The sequence below is a fragment of the Heptranchias perlo genome, chromosome 39 (assembly GCF_035084215.1).
Source record: "Heptranchias perlo isolate sHepPer1 chromosome 39, sHepPer1.hap1, whole genome shotgun sequence".
Classification (NCBI taxonomy): domain Eukaryota; kingdom Metazoa; phylum Chordata; class Chondrichthyes; order Hexanchiformes; family Hexanchidae; genus Heptranchias; species Heptranchias perlo.
This window is the reverse complement of record NC_090363.1, coordinates 11,119,125-11,135,877: the sequence shown is the minus strand read 5'-3', so window position 1 is coordinate 11,135,877 and position 16,753 is coordinate 11,119,125. Positions and strand designations below refer to the sequence as shown.

Below are 16,753 nucleotides of genomic sequence, written 5' to 3'. Positions count from 1 at the left end.
CTGTGTTCCTGGCCCTCAATAAGGGGCTCACGGTGGGCGGGAGATTCCTGCTGGTGGATCCTCTCCAGGGCGGCACCAGACCTACGTCCAGCCGGCCCGGGAGGAGGAAACCCAGGGTGGGTTTTATGTGAGTCACCAGGGGACGGCCCATTGCGTCCTCTGGATATCGGAGGGTGTGCGGTGCCCCCGCCTATAAGGAGATGGGGCTCGTCCGCAGGAACTGCCCGCATCCCAGGCCGGCAAAACAGACAAGGTGGGCGAGGCTGAGACCAATCCTGAGCCCGAGCCTGCGATCCATGCAACCGAACAATTTCTTTCAAATCAGTGTTGATCTCTCCTCTCCCCTCCTCCGTTTTCCCTCTCCGTTTTCCCAGACTGAGTAAAATACCCGTTTGTCTCTCAGTCTGATGATGGGTGCACACCCAAACTTCATCGAATGTCTTTTCTCTTTATAAATGTGATATCATTTCATCCAGATGTGAACAGCACTTGCAGGGACTCTGGAGTGATCTCAGACTGGGAACCGGGGCTGGATCCAGCCACAGAAACATGACACCAGCAGTTTGAATCAGGAAGGACTGAAACTGATCACAGCTTCCAGACAGCTCCTTGACATTTGTGGCACTTTGTCTTTCAGGGTGAGCGGCTACAATAATGAACACAATTCAGTTTAAGGATCTAGATCTTACACCGTGATTCATCAGAGGTTTTGTAATCTGAAGGTGTTCGGGAGCCCAGTAACACCGAAGGTAAAAGCGGGGTTAATCAGGAAGTGCTGAGTGTGAACATGGCTTCCAGACGGCAGGCAGAGAGTTGGACCGAGGAGGCAATTTGTCCCATCTGTCTTGATTTCTTCACCGATCCGGTTATACTGGAGTGTGGGCACAACTTCTGCCGCTCCTGTATCACACAGTGTTGGGAACAGACGGAAACAAACTCCTGCCCGGAATGTAGAGAGGAGTTTCCGGAAATAGATTTCAGGGTCAATCGGGCCATAGCGAATCTGGCCGAGAAAGCTCGAAAATTAAAGCTGAATCTGGAAGAGAAGGAAAGTAAACTTCACTGTGAGGAACATCAGGAAGAACTGAAGCTGTTTTGTGAAACTGACAAGAAACTGATCTGTGTGATTTGTCGAGATGCGCGGGAACACAGAGACCACCACTTCATGCCGATTCAAGAAGCTGTTGAAATCTACAAGGTAAAAGGGAACAGATTTGATCACCTGATTATTTGATCACATTTTCATGGTCGAACACTTTCATTCTGTGATTTTTTCTCCCAATCCCAGGATCAGCTGAAATCTTCCTTAGATTCTCTCACAGAGAAGAAAACGGCGGTTCTGAAAACGGAACTGAAACAGAAGCAGCAGATTTCCAAAGTTAGGGTGAGTTCTCCCTGTGCTGATTCTCTGCGAACTCGGTTCGTTTTGTTCCTTTATCGCGGTACATTATTATTTTTCACATTTCATTTTGTAGGAACAGTCGAGCAGTCTGCAGACCCGCATCACATCCGATTTCACTAAAATGCACCAGATTCTCACTGAGAAAGAGCAGCGTTTAATCAGAGATCTCAGGGAACAAGAGGAGAGGATTCTCGAAACAATGGAGGAAAATCTTCAAGAAATTCAAGAGAATTTAAATTCTATTCAGGAGAAGCTCTTAAAGTTCCAAAAACAGATGGAGGAAGAAGACGGAGTGATATTTCTGAAGGTGAAGATTATATTTCAGTTTAATTCAGTGAATGTTCACAGTCACAAAATGATGAGCAAGAATTTTGAAGTAAATGCAGAATTTCCAGATAATTCGGGACTGTTTTAAATCGATCGATTTTTTGTCTATTCCGAGGCGGATCTGCTATTGTCACCGAACTAATCGGTCTCTCACAATGTCTGCAGAATCCCGGGAATGATTTGCCCTGATCTTGATATTTAGCTTGTAATTATTTCCGTGTTGCCCCAGAGTTTAATATTCTCCTGAAATTCACATTGCAATGCAGTTACAGTTACATTGAGTGAGTGTGTGCAAGTGTCTGGTCCGGTGTGCGTGAGAGTCACTGTGTCTGTGAGGGGGACTGATGCTAATTTCCATCGTCTGACATAAATAAGATTGTTCAGCCATATCCTTTTTCTATGAGAAGCTTTTAATAATTTGGGTGTAATTTCTGCTGTCCGGCTTTCAAATATATCCGACATAGAATTCTTTGCACTTTCTCCGATGTTTCTGTACCTTTTTGCAATGTCATCTTTCTATTTGTGTGTCGGCAGCAGTGAGAATTCAGAATTATCAACAGATTGTCACAAATTGGAGTAATTCTGCTGTCTGGATATAAACGGTCAGTTTCTGTCAACTCAGATTTGTGTTTTATTTATTTCAGGAGAAAACTTGTCAGAAGAGGAGGTAGGACATGTTCTTTACTGAAACACTGCACAGTTTTGGAAAATAACTCAGAAAGGTGTTTATGATCAATTTCTAACCAACTGTTGAATATTCGCAGGATTAGCGAGGGTGTTCAATTACTGTCATTAGCAGATGGCGCCCTGTCTATCGAAAAATTCAACGGCCCTTTTCAGTACACAGTGTGGAGAGAAATGATTGATGCCATCAACCCCGGTAAAAGTCCTATATATTTCTTTGTCCTGATTTATAACTCATTTCTTATTATAACGAATCAGATTATATCAAAGAGAGTGGGGGTTATATTCGCTAACGCCCGAATTCGGGCTCGAGGGACGCGGTGTGCGATTAACCCGCGCCCGGTGTTTCCGATGCAGGCAGCAGGCGAGATTCGTGCTTCAGGCTCATTTCCATTATTTGTCCGTGCAGCCAGCGCTATCCTTGGCGAGAGGCTGCACCCACCAGGTGGCTCAATATGGGGCGTGGCGAGGACTCGTTCAAGGCAGCCGGCACCTCTTAAAGGGGAAGTGCACTTCAAATGCAAGTAAAGTCGGATCACAAGTAAAATGACTGGACCGGCAAGAGAACGTGCATCTGCTCTTCAATTGATTAGCAGGATTGATGAGACGCTGCCCCATTCGAGAGGCAGTGACGCCATGGCAGTCGAACCTGCTGTCCTCTCTCCAGATGACAGCTTTCCTGCGCCCAACCCTGCCACTCTGTCAGTGCCCTTGCTGTTGCCTGTCAGCCAGCCAGGCCAGACTGCTGGAACCCATGTTGAGATGGTGCAGGCTGAAGCCGGACTCTCCTGGCGAAGAGCTGGTTGTATTTGTCCTCCAAGTCCATCTGCACGCACCTCAATTGAAGGTCAGCAGCCTTCCACCACCTGCGCTCCAGGTACAGGGGATTCACCTCGTAGGAGCACCAGTAAGGGGAAAGGCAGACGAACGACAGTCACTGAGGGAATTCACAAGGGTGAATAATGTAATGTTTTATACTTGAGTTAATGTGTAACGTTATGAATTTGTATTTGAAGTCGCAGTTAGTGGTGGTTTTTATTTATTTGATAAGCTGTGGGAGGAAGCAATGTGTAATCATATGGAGGGCGATTTGATGGTCATGAGGGAGAGGAAAAGCAAGGAGTGTCGGACTGTTGGTGAGTTGGGAGGTGTCAATGAGGTTACACATATCGCTCATGAATAAGGTGAGCACGCAGAGCCCTGGCAGACAGGGCCTGTGCATCTTGTTGCATCCTTGCCTCTTCCTCTTCCTCCTCATCCTTTTCCTCCACTTCCTTAACGTCCTCCTCCCCCTCTGCCTCTGGCTCAGGGACTTGCCAGATAGGTGGTGCAAGGGCTGTTCCTTCATAAGGGCGAGGTTCTGCAGCAGGCAACATACCATGACGAATCGAGACACCTGCTCAGCTGAGTAATGCAGGTCCCCACCAGAACGGTCCAGGCAGCGGAAGCGTTGCTCGATGACGTTTCATGTGGCTGCATGGCTCTCATTGTAGTCCTGCTCCATGCGTGTGCTTGTGTGCCTGACCGGAGACATGAGCCAGCTCATGAGGGGATAGCCCTTGTCACCCAGCAGCCAGCCATTGACTTGCAGAGCCGGTTCAAAGATAGTTGGGACGTTGGACTGCCGCATAGTGAAGCCATCATGACTGCTGCCAGGGTAGCAGGCATTGAGCTGCATGATGCACTGCGTGTGGTCACACACCAGCTGCACATTGAGGGAATGGAACCCCTTCTGCTCATAAAGATGGCTGAGTTGAGATATGGAACACACATGGCTCTTTGCGTGCAGTCAATGACACCCTGCACCATGGGGAAGCCTGCAATGCGGCACACACTCGTGCTCGCTCATTCTGCTTCTCTCTGTCAAGAGACCTGAATGGATCCAAAGCCATAAAAGTTCAGTGCCACGGTTACCTTGACATCCACAAGCAATGCTGTCCTTGCCCTGCTTTGAGGCTGCAGTTGTGGCTGCAGCAGTTCACTTATGGTGAGGAGGGTCTCCTGTGGAAATTAGACTCCGACCTCTCCCTTTATGGAGATCCGTTTTGTTTTGGCTGATTTTGTGTTCGAGTCTGTTGAGATTCCTGGATATAATTTTTTTGATGGACTGTATTCAGGATGATGTCGGTTTGTTATGTCCAGGGTGTTTTTTTCTGTCGGGGGGCGGGTTTCTCTGAATCTGGGGGCTGCCCGGTTGTTCCAGTTTATCTCGCGTTCCGGGTCATGCTGTTGGACACATTGAGTTGTGGGCCGTAGCTTCTTTATCCCCTTGCTTTTCTACTTTTCCCCTTGAACTATTTATTCGCTCCCTTCCTTACTGTTTGCCCCGCCTGAGCAATTTCCCTCCCTCCCTCTGCGGGAACTGTTCTTGTTCCCATTCCCTCTGATGAGTTTAGTTCCCCTCCACTCTCTCTCGGTTCTTTCTTCTCTTCTGCAGCAGTTTCCCTCCTTACTTTTTACTTCTTTCACCTTTTCTTCCCCTCTGGTTTCTTACTTCAGATCCCCCCTCCCCCATCTCCCCTCATCCATCCATCTAATTGGTGAAGTGGGGATTTCAGAGATAACATCTCCGGGCCGAGATTGAGCCTCCAAGTCACATCGGCGCCTCTTGGTGCCGGTTCCTTGTGTATTTCTTCAGGCCCGTGGGTCACTCTGCAGGAGCTGAGAACCGCAGGGGACTCGGGGTGGGGTGGGGAGGGCGAGGGGGCGCAGGGTTCCTTGTAGCGGGTCGGTGTCGAATCAGGGCGCCAGGGGCTGAAGAAAGACAAAAATAAAACACAATGTGCGCCCGGTCCCCGCTCAGCTCTGACCGGGTTGGGAAGTCAGAGCGGCCCCAGGAGCGTAAACCCCCGGGTGGGAGAAGATTCCAATAACAAAACCTGGAGCCCTTTAAAACCACCCGAGGTCCCGGGAATCCCCCGAGTGGGCACTTTAAACAGGAAAGTATTTGAATAAATCACCGCAAGAAACTAACTCACTGACTGTGTTATTTTAACCTTCCCCCAGCTCCAGCCTCTCTGACTCTGGATCCGAACACAGCGAATCCCCGGCTCATTGTGTCTGAGGACCGGACCAGTGTGAGAGACGGAGGGAAATGGCAGCCGCTCCCTGACACCCCGGAGAGGTTTGATCGCGTGGCCTGTGTCCTGGGATCGGAGGGATTCACATCAGGGAGACACTACTGGGAGGTGGAGGTGGGGAACAAGACTCGGTGGAGTGTGGGAGTGGCCCGAGAGCCTGTTAACAGGAAAGGGGAGATTGAACCGAGACCTGAGTCCGGATACTGGATTGTGCGGCTGGATCCTGAAGGTGGTTATTTTGCCGCCACCTCCCCCGATGACACCCCCCTCACCCCGAGTGTGAAGCCCCGGATGATCGGGGTGTACCTGGACTATGAGGGCGGACAGGTGTCATTTTACAATGCGGACAACATGTCCCATCTCCACACTTTCACCCACACTTTCACTGAGAGACTCTTTCCGATCTTCCATCCGGGACTGAATGACGACGGGAAAAACTCAGCACCGCTGACAATGCGCGGGGTTAAAGGTCACTAACAGGTCCATCCCATAATTCCACACCGCGTAACGGCCTCCTGTCTGCTGCAAACTGCTGGGCGTCGGTCTCAGTCACAGGGGGTGCGGATGGTCCCGAGTCAGGTGGTAATCCCATTTAAAATACAAGCCAGCCTCATATAGAATCATACGGCGCAGGAGGCCATTCAATCCATCGTGCCTGTGGCGGCTCTTTGAAAAAGCCATCCAATTATTCCAATTCCCATTGAACCATCCTTTCTCTCTTCTACTCCACAGACTTGAGCACATAATCCAGGCTGACAATTCAGTGCAGAACTGAGGGAGCATTGCCCATGTTTTAATTCTCCTCTGTCACTGCCAACCAATTTTGGGGGCACAACCACCTTGTTTCCACCCCAAAGTGTCATCATCATGTGGAGTGAGGTTCCAGATGGGGGGATGGAGACAAGAACCCTGGAATCATTTCAGAAACAATTTGATGCTGCATTGGGGTGATGTTAAGATCTCTCTGGATGGATCAAGATGGGCAGAATGGCCTTCCTCACGTATAATTATCTTGAAATCTTGTTTTAGTTCCCTTGGGTGTTTCCAAGTGTCAGTGGGAGTAATTTCATGTCAATGTCCATAACTTCACAGAAATGTAACTTTCCAGGTGTATTTCGTTTCTGTCAATGTCCCAGCGAGAATATCGAGGAGTTGATACTTTTGCAATCACTTCGATCGGACTGATCTTGCATCCACTTGCCTGACAATCGATTAAGCACAGAACACTCTCAGTGTGAGCGAAGCTCTGTGTTTATTCGATTAGAAGGCAGCTGATCAGAACAAGAGGTAATGCATGCTCTTTACTTACCTTTTTAGTAACTCAATAATGAATGTTAATATTCTCATTTTATTGTATCAACTATGTCACGTTAATAAAGTTAGTGGCCATGACTTTATGTTGTCAATAGCCTGCCCTTTGTCAGAGCTTGGGAAATAAAAGTTAAAATCCCAAATACTCAAAAACATGTCTCCATTTCTCCACAAGGGCCACCACTTTGGATTCTTGAAGCTGCCTGAACACCACCAGTGAAGTAACATCTGGTGCATTGCAAGGTCCAGTATATTGTAATGTCCAGTGCACTGCAGCGGTGACGGCAGGGAGGGCGCGGGGGGGAATTATACCATGGGGGTCAGGTCACAATGAGGGAGATTTGCCCCGGGCGGTTGCGATTCCTGGACCGTGGTGGGAGCCCTCTCCCATACTATTCTCGCCGAATAAAGAGGAGAGAAAGGAAAGAGAGAGAGAGAAAGAAAGGAGAGAGCGAGAAAGTGTAAATGGAGAGAAAATTGAATGAGAGATCATGAAAAAAGAATGAAAGAGGGAAGCAAGAAAAGAAAGAGAAAGGGAAAAGAGAGAGCGAGAAAGTGAAAACAGAGAAAAGGAACGCGAGAGAGGGGCAAGGCAAGGGAAATGGGATGAGGGAATGAAACGCTTTAAAAGAGGATACAGACAATGGAGCTGGAGGCAGAAAGAAAGATAAAGAAATAAGAGGAATGAAATGAGAGAGAAAGGAAGAAGAGGAAAGGAAGAGAAAGAAAGAGGGGAGGGAGGAAATCAAGAGTGCAATCCTCACCCTGCACAAAGGCGCTGCTCCCACATCACCTCACAGACCCTCCTCCCACACACATCACCTCACAGACCCTCCTCCCACACACATCACCTCACAGACCCTCCTCCCACACACATCACCTCACAGACCCTCCTCCCACACACATCACCTCACAGACCCTCCTCCCACACACATCACCTCACAGACCCTCCTCCCACACACATCACCTCACAGACCCTCCTCCCTCACACATCACCTCACAGACCCTCCTCTCACACACATCACCTCACAGACCCTCCTCCCTCACACATCACCTCACAGACCCTCCTCCCTCACACATCACCTCACAGACCCTCCTCCCACACACATCACCTCACAGACCCTCCTCCCACACACATCACCTCACAGACCCTCCTCCCACACACATCACCTCACAGACCCTCCTCCCTCACACATCATCCTTCAATACACTTGAAATAACTGTGCAGTGAGTCTGAGAGTTTAAAGGTACAGAAACAATCACACCGTCCTACAATATATTTCAAATACTTGTGCAGTGAGACAGAGTTTTTAAAGGTGCAGAGACAATCTTTTATTTAAAAAAATCAAGATATACTTTATTTCATAGAATTTAAAGATACAACATAAAAAACAATTCGAAAGCAATACAATACAAAACAATACAATACAGATCGTTCACAAACGATCCCAATATTGCAATTCAAACACAGGACATATCTCCTAATATATGGTGCACAATACAAGGTGGGATGGCCTTGCACGGTGGCCTGAGTTGGGGAGGGGATGGTTGGGAGAGAGGGAGCCCTGGGACTGTCAATCAGACTGAGGGGGCGGGGCTGCGAGTGAAGGAGCCCGGGGACTGTCAATCAGACGAGGGGGCGGGGCTGGGAGTGAAGGAGCCCGGGGACTGTCAATCAGACGAGGGGGGCGGGGCTGGGAGTGAAGGAGCCTGCGGACTGTCAATCAGACTGAGGGGGCGGGGATGGGAGTGAAGGAGCCCGCGGACTGTCAATCAGACGAGGGGGCGGGGATGGGAGTGAAGGAGCCTGCGGACTGTCAATCAGACGAGGGGGCGGGGATGGGAGTGAAGGAGCCCGCGGACTGTCAATCAGACGAGGGGGCGGGGCTGGAGTGAAGGAGCCCGGGGACTGTCAATCAGACGGGTGGGCGGGGCTGGGAGTGAAGGAGCCCGGGGACTGTCAATCAGACGAGGGGGGCGGGGCTGGGAGTGAGGGAGCCCGGGGACTGTCAATCAGACTGAAGGGGCGGGGCCGAGAATGAGGGAGCCCGGGGACTGTCAATCAGATTGAGGTGGTGGACAAGGCCGGAAAAAGGGCGAGTGCGATATTAAAAATATACTTGTTATAAACAATCCCATTGCCTGGCCCAGTACAGCTGGAGCTGCCTGGCTGAAGTCTTTTTGCAATGAACACCTTGTGGAGCAGTGAGCCTCGGCAGTTTCAGCTGTCTGGGTGAAGACGTCTCTGTCCCCCAACCAAGAAGAGAATGTAAAACACGAGTCGAGTGCACTCCACCCAACTCACCGTTTCCCCCACTTCTACAGTCTGCCTCCTTGTCTCCTTCCCTCTCTCTCTCTCCCTCTTTCCCTCTCTCCCTCCTCCTCCTTTCCGCCGTTCCTTCCCTCTCTCTCCCTCTCTTTCTCACCCTCCTTCCACCCTTTCCTTCCCTCTCTCTCTCTCTTTGGGTGAAGTGCAGCTCCCAATTTTCATCGGGCGACTCCACCTTCGTCGGTGCCCGGTACAAGCCGGACGGACGCGGGCTTGGCCTCTGCAGCTGCTCCTGCTTCCCCGGCACCTTTACGCCTCTTTGCGAAACAGAATGGGGTCAAGAGCTACACTCAGCCCAACATGCCCATTGAAGCCTGTGTGAAGACCATGTCTGGGGTTGTCGGCCCCTCAGTCATTGTCGCCGCCTCTGAAATGTCCGGGAAGGCCGTGTTCTTCCTGAGGTCGGAGCGGGCTGTGTGACTGGCCCTCAATAAGGGGCTCACGGTGGTCGGGAGATTCCGGCTGGTGGATCCTCTCCAGGCCGGGAGACAGAGGATCGTTTTATCAAACGTCCCGCCATTGATCCCCAACGAGCTCCTCCTCCCTCGAATTCAACTGGGGGAGGTGAGGTCAGATGTTGCACCGATCCCGCTCGGCCTCAGGGAGACGAACCTCGGTCAGGTCCAATCCTTCCGGCACCAGACCTACGTCCAACCGGCCCGGTTGGAGGAAACCCAGGGTGGGTTTTATGTGAGTCACCAGGGGCCGGCCCACCGCGGCCTCTGGACATCGGAGGGTGTTCGGTGCCCCCGCCTATAAGGAGATGGGGCTCGTCCACAGCAACTGCCGCATCCCAGGCCGGCAAAACAGACAAGGTGGGCGAGGCTGACACCAATCCTGAGCCCGAGCCTGCGATCCATGCAACCGAACAATTTCTTTCAAATCAGCGTTGATCTCTCCTCTCCCCTCCTCCTTTTTCCCTCTCCGTTTCCCAGACTGAGTAAAATACCCGTTTGTCTCTCAGTCTGATGATGGGTGCGCACCCAAACTTCATCGAATGTCTTTTCTCTTTGTAAATGTGATACAATTTCATCCAGATGTGAACAGCACTTACAGGGACTCTGGAGTGATCTCAGACTGGGAACCGGGGCTGGATCCACCCACAGAAACATGACATCAGCAGTTTGAATCAGGAAGGACTGAAACTGATCACAGCTTCCAGACAGCTCCTTGACATTTATGTCACTTTGTATTTTAGGGTGAGCGGCTACAATCATTAACACAATTCAGTTTATGGATCTGTATCTTACACGGTGATTCACCAGAGGGTTTGTGGTCTGAAGGTGTTCGGGAGCCCAGTAACATCGAAGGTAAAAGCGGTTTGAATGAGGAAGTGCTGAGTGTGAACATGGCTTCCAGACGGCAGGCAGAGAGTTGGACCGAGGAGGCAATTTGTCCCATCTGTCTTGATTTCTTCACTGATCCGGTTATACTGGAGTGTGGGCACAACTTCTGCCGCTCCTGTATCACACAGTTTTGGGAACAGAAGGAAACAAACTCCTGCCCGGAATGTAAGGAGGAGTTTCCGGAAAGAAACTTCAGGGTCAATCGGGCCTTAGTGAATCTGGCCGAGAAAGCTCGAAAATTAAAGCTGAATCCGGAAGAGAAGGAAAGTAAACTTCACTGTGAGGAACATCAGGAAGAACTGAAGCTGTTTTGTGAAACTGACAAGAAACTGATCTGTATGATTTGTAGAGATGCGCGGGAACACAGAGACCACCGCTTCATGCCGATCAAAGAAGCTGTTGAAATCTATAAGGTAAAAGCGAACATATTTGATCACCTGATTATTTGATCACATTTTCATGGTCGAACACTTTCATTCTGTCATTTTTTCTCCCAATCCCAGGATCAGCTGAAATCTTCCTTAGATTCTCTCACAGAGAAGAAAACGGCGGTTCTGAAAACTGAACTGAAACAGAAGCAGCAGATTTCCGAAGTTAGGGTGAGGTCTCCCTGTGCCGATTCTCTGCGATCTCGGTTAGTTTTGTTCCTTTATCGCGGTACATTATTATTTTTCACATTTCATTTTGTAGGAACAGTCGAGCAGTCTGCAGACCCGCATCACATCCGAGTTCGCTAAAATGCACCAGATTCTCACTGAGAAAGAGCAGCTTTTAATCGGAGATCTCAGGGAAGAAGAGGAGAGGATTCTAGAAACAATGGAGGAAAATCTTCAAGAAATTCAAGAGAATTTAAATTCTATTCAGGAGAAGCTCTCAAAGTTCCAAAAACAGATGGAGGAAAAAGACGGAGTGATATTTCTGAAGGTGAGGATTATATTTCAGTTTAGTTCAGTGAATGTTCACAGTCACAAAATGATGGGCAAGAATTTTGAAGTAAATGCAGAATTTCCAGATAATTCGGGACTGTTTTAAATCGATCGATTTTTTTGTCTATTCCGAGGCGGATCTGTTATTGTCACCGAACTAATCGGCCTCACACAATGTCTACAGAATCCCGGGAATACCAGCAACCACCCCGGGAATGATTTGCCCTGATCTTGATATTTAGCTTGTAATTATTTCCGTGTTGCCCAAGAGTTTAATATTCTCCTGAAACTCACATTGCAATGCAGTTACAGTTACAATGAGTGAGTGTGTGGGTGTGTCTGGTCCGGTGGGTGTGAGAGTCACAGTGTCTGTGAGGGGGACTGATGCTGATTTCCATCGTCTGACACAAATAAGATTTCTCAGCCATATCCTGTTTCTATGAGAGGCATTTGATAATTTGGGTGTAATTTCTTCTGACCAGCTTTCAAATATTTCCTACATGGAATTTTTTGCACTCTCTCCGGTTCTTCTATACCTGTTTGTAATGTCATCTTTGTATCTGTGTGTCGGCAGCAGTGAGAATTCAGAATTATCAACAGATTGTCAAAATTAGGGCAATTCTGCTGTCCGGATATGGATGGTCAGTTTGTGTCAACTCAGATTTGTGTTTTATTTATTTCAGGAGAAAACTTGTCAGAAGAGGAGGTAGGACATGTTCTTTACTGAAACTCTGCACTGTTTGGTAAAATAACTCAGAAAGGTGTTTATGATCAATTTATAACCAATTGTTGAATATTTGCAGGGTTAGCGACGAAGGTTATATACTGTCATTAGCAGATGGCGCCCTGTCTATCGAAAAATTCAACGGCCCTTTTCAGTACACAGTGTGGAGAGAAATGATTGATGCTATCAAACCCGGTAAAAGTCCTATATGTTTCTTTGTCCTGATTTAAAACTCATTTCTTATTATAACGAATCAGATTATATCAGAGAGTGGGGGTTAAATTCGCGAACGCCCGAATTCGGGCGCGAGGGTCGCTGTGTGCGATTAACCCGCGCCCGGTGTTTCCGATGCAGGCTGGAGGCGAGATTCGTGCTTCAGGCTCATTTCCATTATTTGTCCGTGCAGCCAGCGCTATCCTTGGCGAGAGGCTGCACCCACCAGGAGGCTGGATATGGGGCGTGGCCAGCACTAGTTCAAGGCAGCCTGAACCTCTTAAAGGGGAAGTGCACTGCAAATGCAAGCAGTGGAGGATAACAAGTCGAATGACTGGACCGGCAAGAGAGAATTTATCGAGGTTCTCCGACAGCTCAGTGGAGGCCCTGACTGAGTAAGTGGAAGAACAGAGAGCCATCCTGTACCTGCACGGCGGCAGGAGACCCTCCAGTCACCAGCTGCAGAGGCAGAGGGAGGAAGTGGCCGTGGATGTGAATGCCAGGAGCATTGCACCACACATGTGGGTGCAGTGCCAGAAGAAGTTCAATGATTTGACACAAGTGGTCAAGGTGAGTGAATGCAAGTGTCAAGTGACACATCCTATGAATCACAACACTGCTCCAAGATGACACCCACCCCCCACCCCCGTCACCCACCCACCAACAAACGCTGCCCATCTGTACACAATGCTGCACTTCGCATGCTGCACCTCACCCTCACATAACACCACACTTTCAATCCACACACGCACCACTCACAGGTCACATATACCGGCAGTTCTTCACCCATGACCGGCACATTACCCAAACGTCTTGCAGGACACTCACTGACATTCTTCTCTCTGTCTTGCAACAGAAGATGGCGCATATCAGCGGGCAGTGTGAAAGACCTCAGGGGGTATCAGCACTCCTGCACGTCCTCACTCCTCTGGAGGTGACTGTGCTTTGGATAATTGGGCGGGCCATTGCTGTGGCCATGGCAAGTGCCGCGCTGGAGGTCCCAACAAAGAGGTTCTCTACATACCTAATTCTACTTCTCGTTTCCCACATCCCACAATATTTTCTGACTAATGTGCTGTCGGTGGTGTCAGCACGCACGTCTTCCTTGCTCCTCTCACCGCTCCACAGCTCAACCCGTCTCCTTTTTTCATTGCAGACACCCAAGACTTGAGCCGGCACCATCTGAGGTGGAGGATGAGGAAGACAGGATAATGAAGCCACACCAGCTCTTGATCTGACACTCACATCCACCAGCTGAGATACTGACACCACATTTAGTGTAGAGACTAGATTAGAGGAGGGATCGGCACGTGTTGAGACAATGGGCACAAGTGCACAGGAGCCGGGGCGAGGTGAACGGATACCACAGGTGCCAGCTCGCCGGAAGGTACCACTGTGGAACGGGGCTTCCACGGCGTCACAGCACTCCATCCATCTGCTCTTCAGTTGATCACCAGGATTGCTGAGGTGCCGCCCCATTCGAGTGGCAATGGCGCCATGGCAGTCGAACCTGCTGTCCTCTCTCAGGATGACAGTTTTCCTGCTCCCAGCCCTGCCTCTCTGTTAGTGCCCTTGCTATTGCCTGTCAGCCAGCCAGGCTAGACTGCTGCAGCCCATGTCGAGATGGTGCAGTCTGATACGTACCCTCCTGGCCCAGAGCTGCTCGAGTTTTTCCTACAAGTCCATCTGCATGCACCTCAATTGAAGATCAGCAGCCTTCCACCACCCATGCTCCAGTCACAGGGGATGCATCTCGTCGAAGCACTAGGAAGGGCAAAGGCAGACGAATGAAAGGCACTGAGGGAATTCACAAAGGTGAATGGTGTAATGTTTTATACTTGAGTTAATGTGCAATCTGATAAATTTTTGTTTGGAGGTCGCAGTTGGTGGTGGTTTTTATTTACGCTTTAAGCTGTGGGAGGAAGCAATGTGCAGTCACATGGAGGGCGATTTGATGGTCATGAGGGAGAGGAAATGTGAGCAGTGTAGGACTGTTGGTGACTTGGGAGGCGTCAATGAGGTTACAGATATCGCTCTTGAATAAGGTGAGCATGAAGAGTCCTGGCAGACAGGGCCTGTGCATTTTGTTGCTCTTGACACTTACTCTTCCTCCACTTCCTCCTCGTCTTCCTCCTCCTCTGCCTCTGGCTCAGGGAGTTGGTGGATAGGCGGTGGCAAGGGATGTTCCTTCTTAAGGGCGAGGTTGTGCAGCATGCAACATACCACGACAAATCTAGACACCTGCTCAGCTGAGTAATGCAGGGCTCCTCCAGAATGGCCCAGGCAGCGGAAACGTTGCTTGAAGATGCCTATGGTTTGCTCAATGACATTTCTTGTGGCTGCATTGCTCTCATTGTAGACCTATCTGTACACGTGCGTGCGTGACTGACCGGAATCACAAGCCACCTCGTGAAGGGTTCGCGCTTGTTACCCTGTAGCCAGCCATTGACTTACGAAGCCGGTTCAAAGATAGTTGGTAGATTGGACTGCAGCATTATGGAAGCATCATGACTGCATTGAGCTGCATGATGCACTGCTTGCCGTCACACACCAGCTGCACATTGAGGGAGTCGAACCCCGTCTGTTCATAAAGATGGCTGAGTTGAGATATGGAACACACATGGCTATATGCGTGCAGTCAATGACACGCTGCACCATGGAGAAGCCTGCAATGCGGCACACACTCGTGCTCGCTCATTCTGCTTCTCTCTGTCAAGAATATCGCCAGCAGAGACCTGAATGGATCGAAAGCCATAAAAGTTCAGTGCCACGGTTACCTTGACAGCCACAAGCAATGATGTCCTTGCACTGCTTTGAGGCTGCAGTTGTGGCTGCAGGAGTTCACATATGGTGAGGAGAGTCTCCTGTAGAAATGACACTGCCACCTCTCCTTTTATGTCGATCGGTTTTGGCTGATTTTGTGTTCGAGTCTGTTGAGATTCCTGGATATAATTTTGTTGATGGACTGTATTCAGGGTGATGTCGGTTTGTTATGTCCAGGGTGTTTTTTCTGTTCGGGGGCGGGTTTTTCTGAATCTGGGGGCTGCCCGGTTGTTTCAGTTTATCTCGCGTTCCGGGTCAGGCTGTTGGACACATTGAGTTGTGGGCCGCAGCTTCTTTATCCTGTTGCTTTTCTACTTTTCCCCTTGAACTCTTTACTCTCTCCTTTCCTCACTGTTTACCCCGCGCGAGCTCTTTCCCTCCCGCCCTCTGCGGGATCTGTTCTTGTTCCCATTCCCTCCGTTGAGTTTAGTTCCCCTCCACTCTCTCTCGGTCCTTTCTTTTCTTCTGCAGCAGTTCCCCTCCTCACTTTTCTTCCCTTTCTTTCCCTCTGGTTTCTTATTTCCGCTTCCCCCCTCCCCCATCTCCCCTCATCGATCGAGCAGATTGGTGATGTGGGGATTTCAGGGGTAACGTCTCCGGGCCGAGATTGTGCCTCCAAGTCACATCGGCGCCTCTTGGTGCCGGTTCCTTGTGTATTTCTATAGGCCCGTGGGTCACTCTGCAGGGGCTGAGAACCGCAGGGGACTCGGGGTGGGGTGGGGAGTGTGGAGGGCGAGGGGGCGCTGGGTTCCTTGTGGCGGGTCGGTGTCGAATCAGGGCGCCAGGGGCTGAAGAAAGACAAAAATAAAACACAATGTGCGCCCGGTCCCCGCTCAGCTCTGACCGGGTTGGGAAGTCAGAGCGGCCCCAGGAGCGTAAACCCCCGGGTGGGGGCAGATTCCAATAACAGAACCTGGAGCCCTTTAAAAACACCCGAGGTCCCGGGAATCCCCCGAGTGGGCACTTTAAACAGGAAAGTGTTTGAATAAATCACAGCAAGAAACTCACTCACTGACTGTTATTTTAACCTTCCCCCAGCTCCAGCCTCTCTGACTCTGGATCCGAACACAGCGAATCCACGGCTCATCGTGTCTGAGGACCGGACCAGTGTGAGAGACGGAGTGATACGGCAGCCGCTCCCAAACACCCCGGAGAGGTTTGATCGCGTGGCCTGTGTCCTGGGATCGGAGGGATTCACATCAGGGAGACACTACTGGGAGGTGGAGGTGGGGAACAAGACTTGGTGGAGTGTGGGAGTGGCCCGAGAGTCTGTTAACAGGAAATGGAGATTAACCTGAGACCTGAGTCCGGATACTGGATTGTGTGGCTGGATCCTGAAAGTGGTTATTTTGCCGTCACCTCCCCCGATGACACCCCCCTCACCCCGAGTGTGGAGCCCCGGATGATCGGGGTGTACCTGGACTATGAGGGCGGACAGGTGTCATTTTACAATGCGGACAACATGTCCCATCTCCACACTTTCACCCACACTTTCACTGAGAGAATTTTTCCCTTCTTCATTCCGGGAATGAATGAGGACGGGAAAAACTCAGCACCGCTGACAATCCGCGGGGTTAAAGGTCACTAA

General features: G+C 50.0%; 1 protein-coding gene across 1 annotated transcript; it reads left to right on the top strand.

Moving 5' to 3' along the window:
• The first annotated feature begins 652 nt into the window (after nucleotides 1-652).
• Nucleotides 653-16,753, top strand: LOC137304999 (uncharacterized). Its single transcript, XM_067973771.1, is given in 14 exon segments — nucleotides 653-1,198; nucleotides 1,289-1,384; nucleotides 1,476-1,709; nucleotides 2,374-2,396; nucleotides 2,494-2,609; nucleotides 5,420-5,962; nucleotides 9,360-9,547; nucleotides 10,332-10,892; nucleotides 10,983-11,078; nucleotides 11,170-11,403; nucleotides 12,089-12,111; nucleotides 12,209-12,324; nucleotides 16,204-16,446; nucleotides 16,449-16,753. Coding segments are annotated over 14 exon segments (3,189 nt in total). The 5' UTR covers nucleotides 653-787.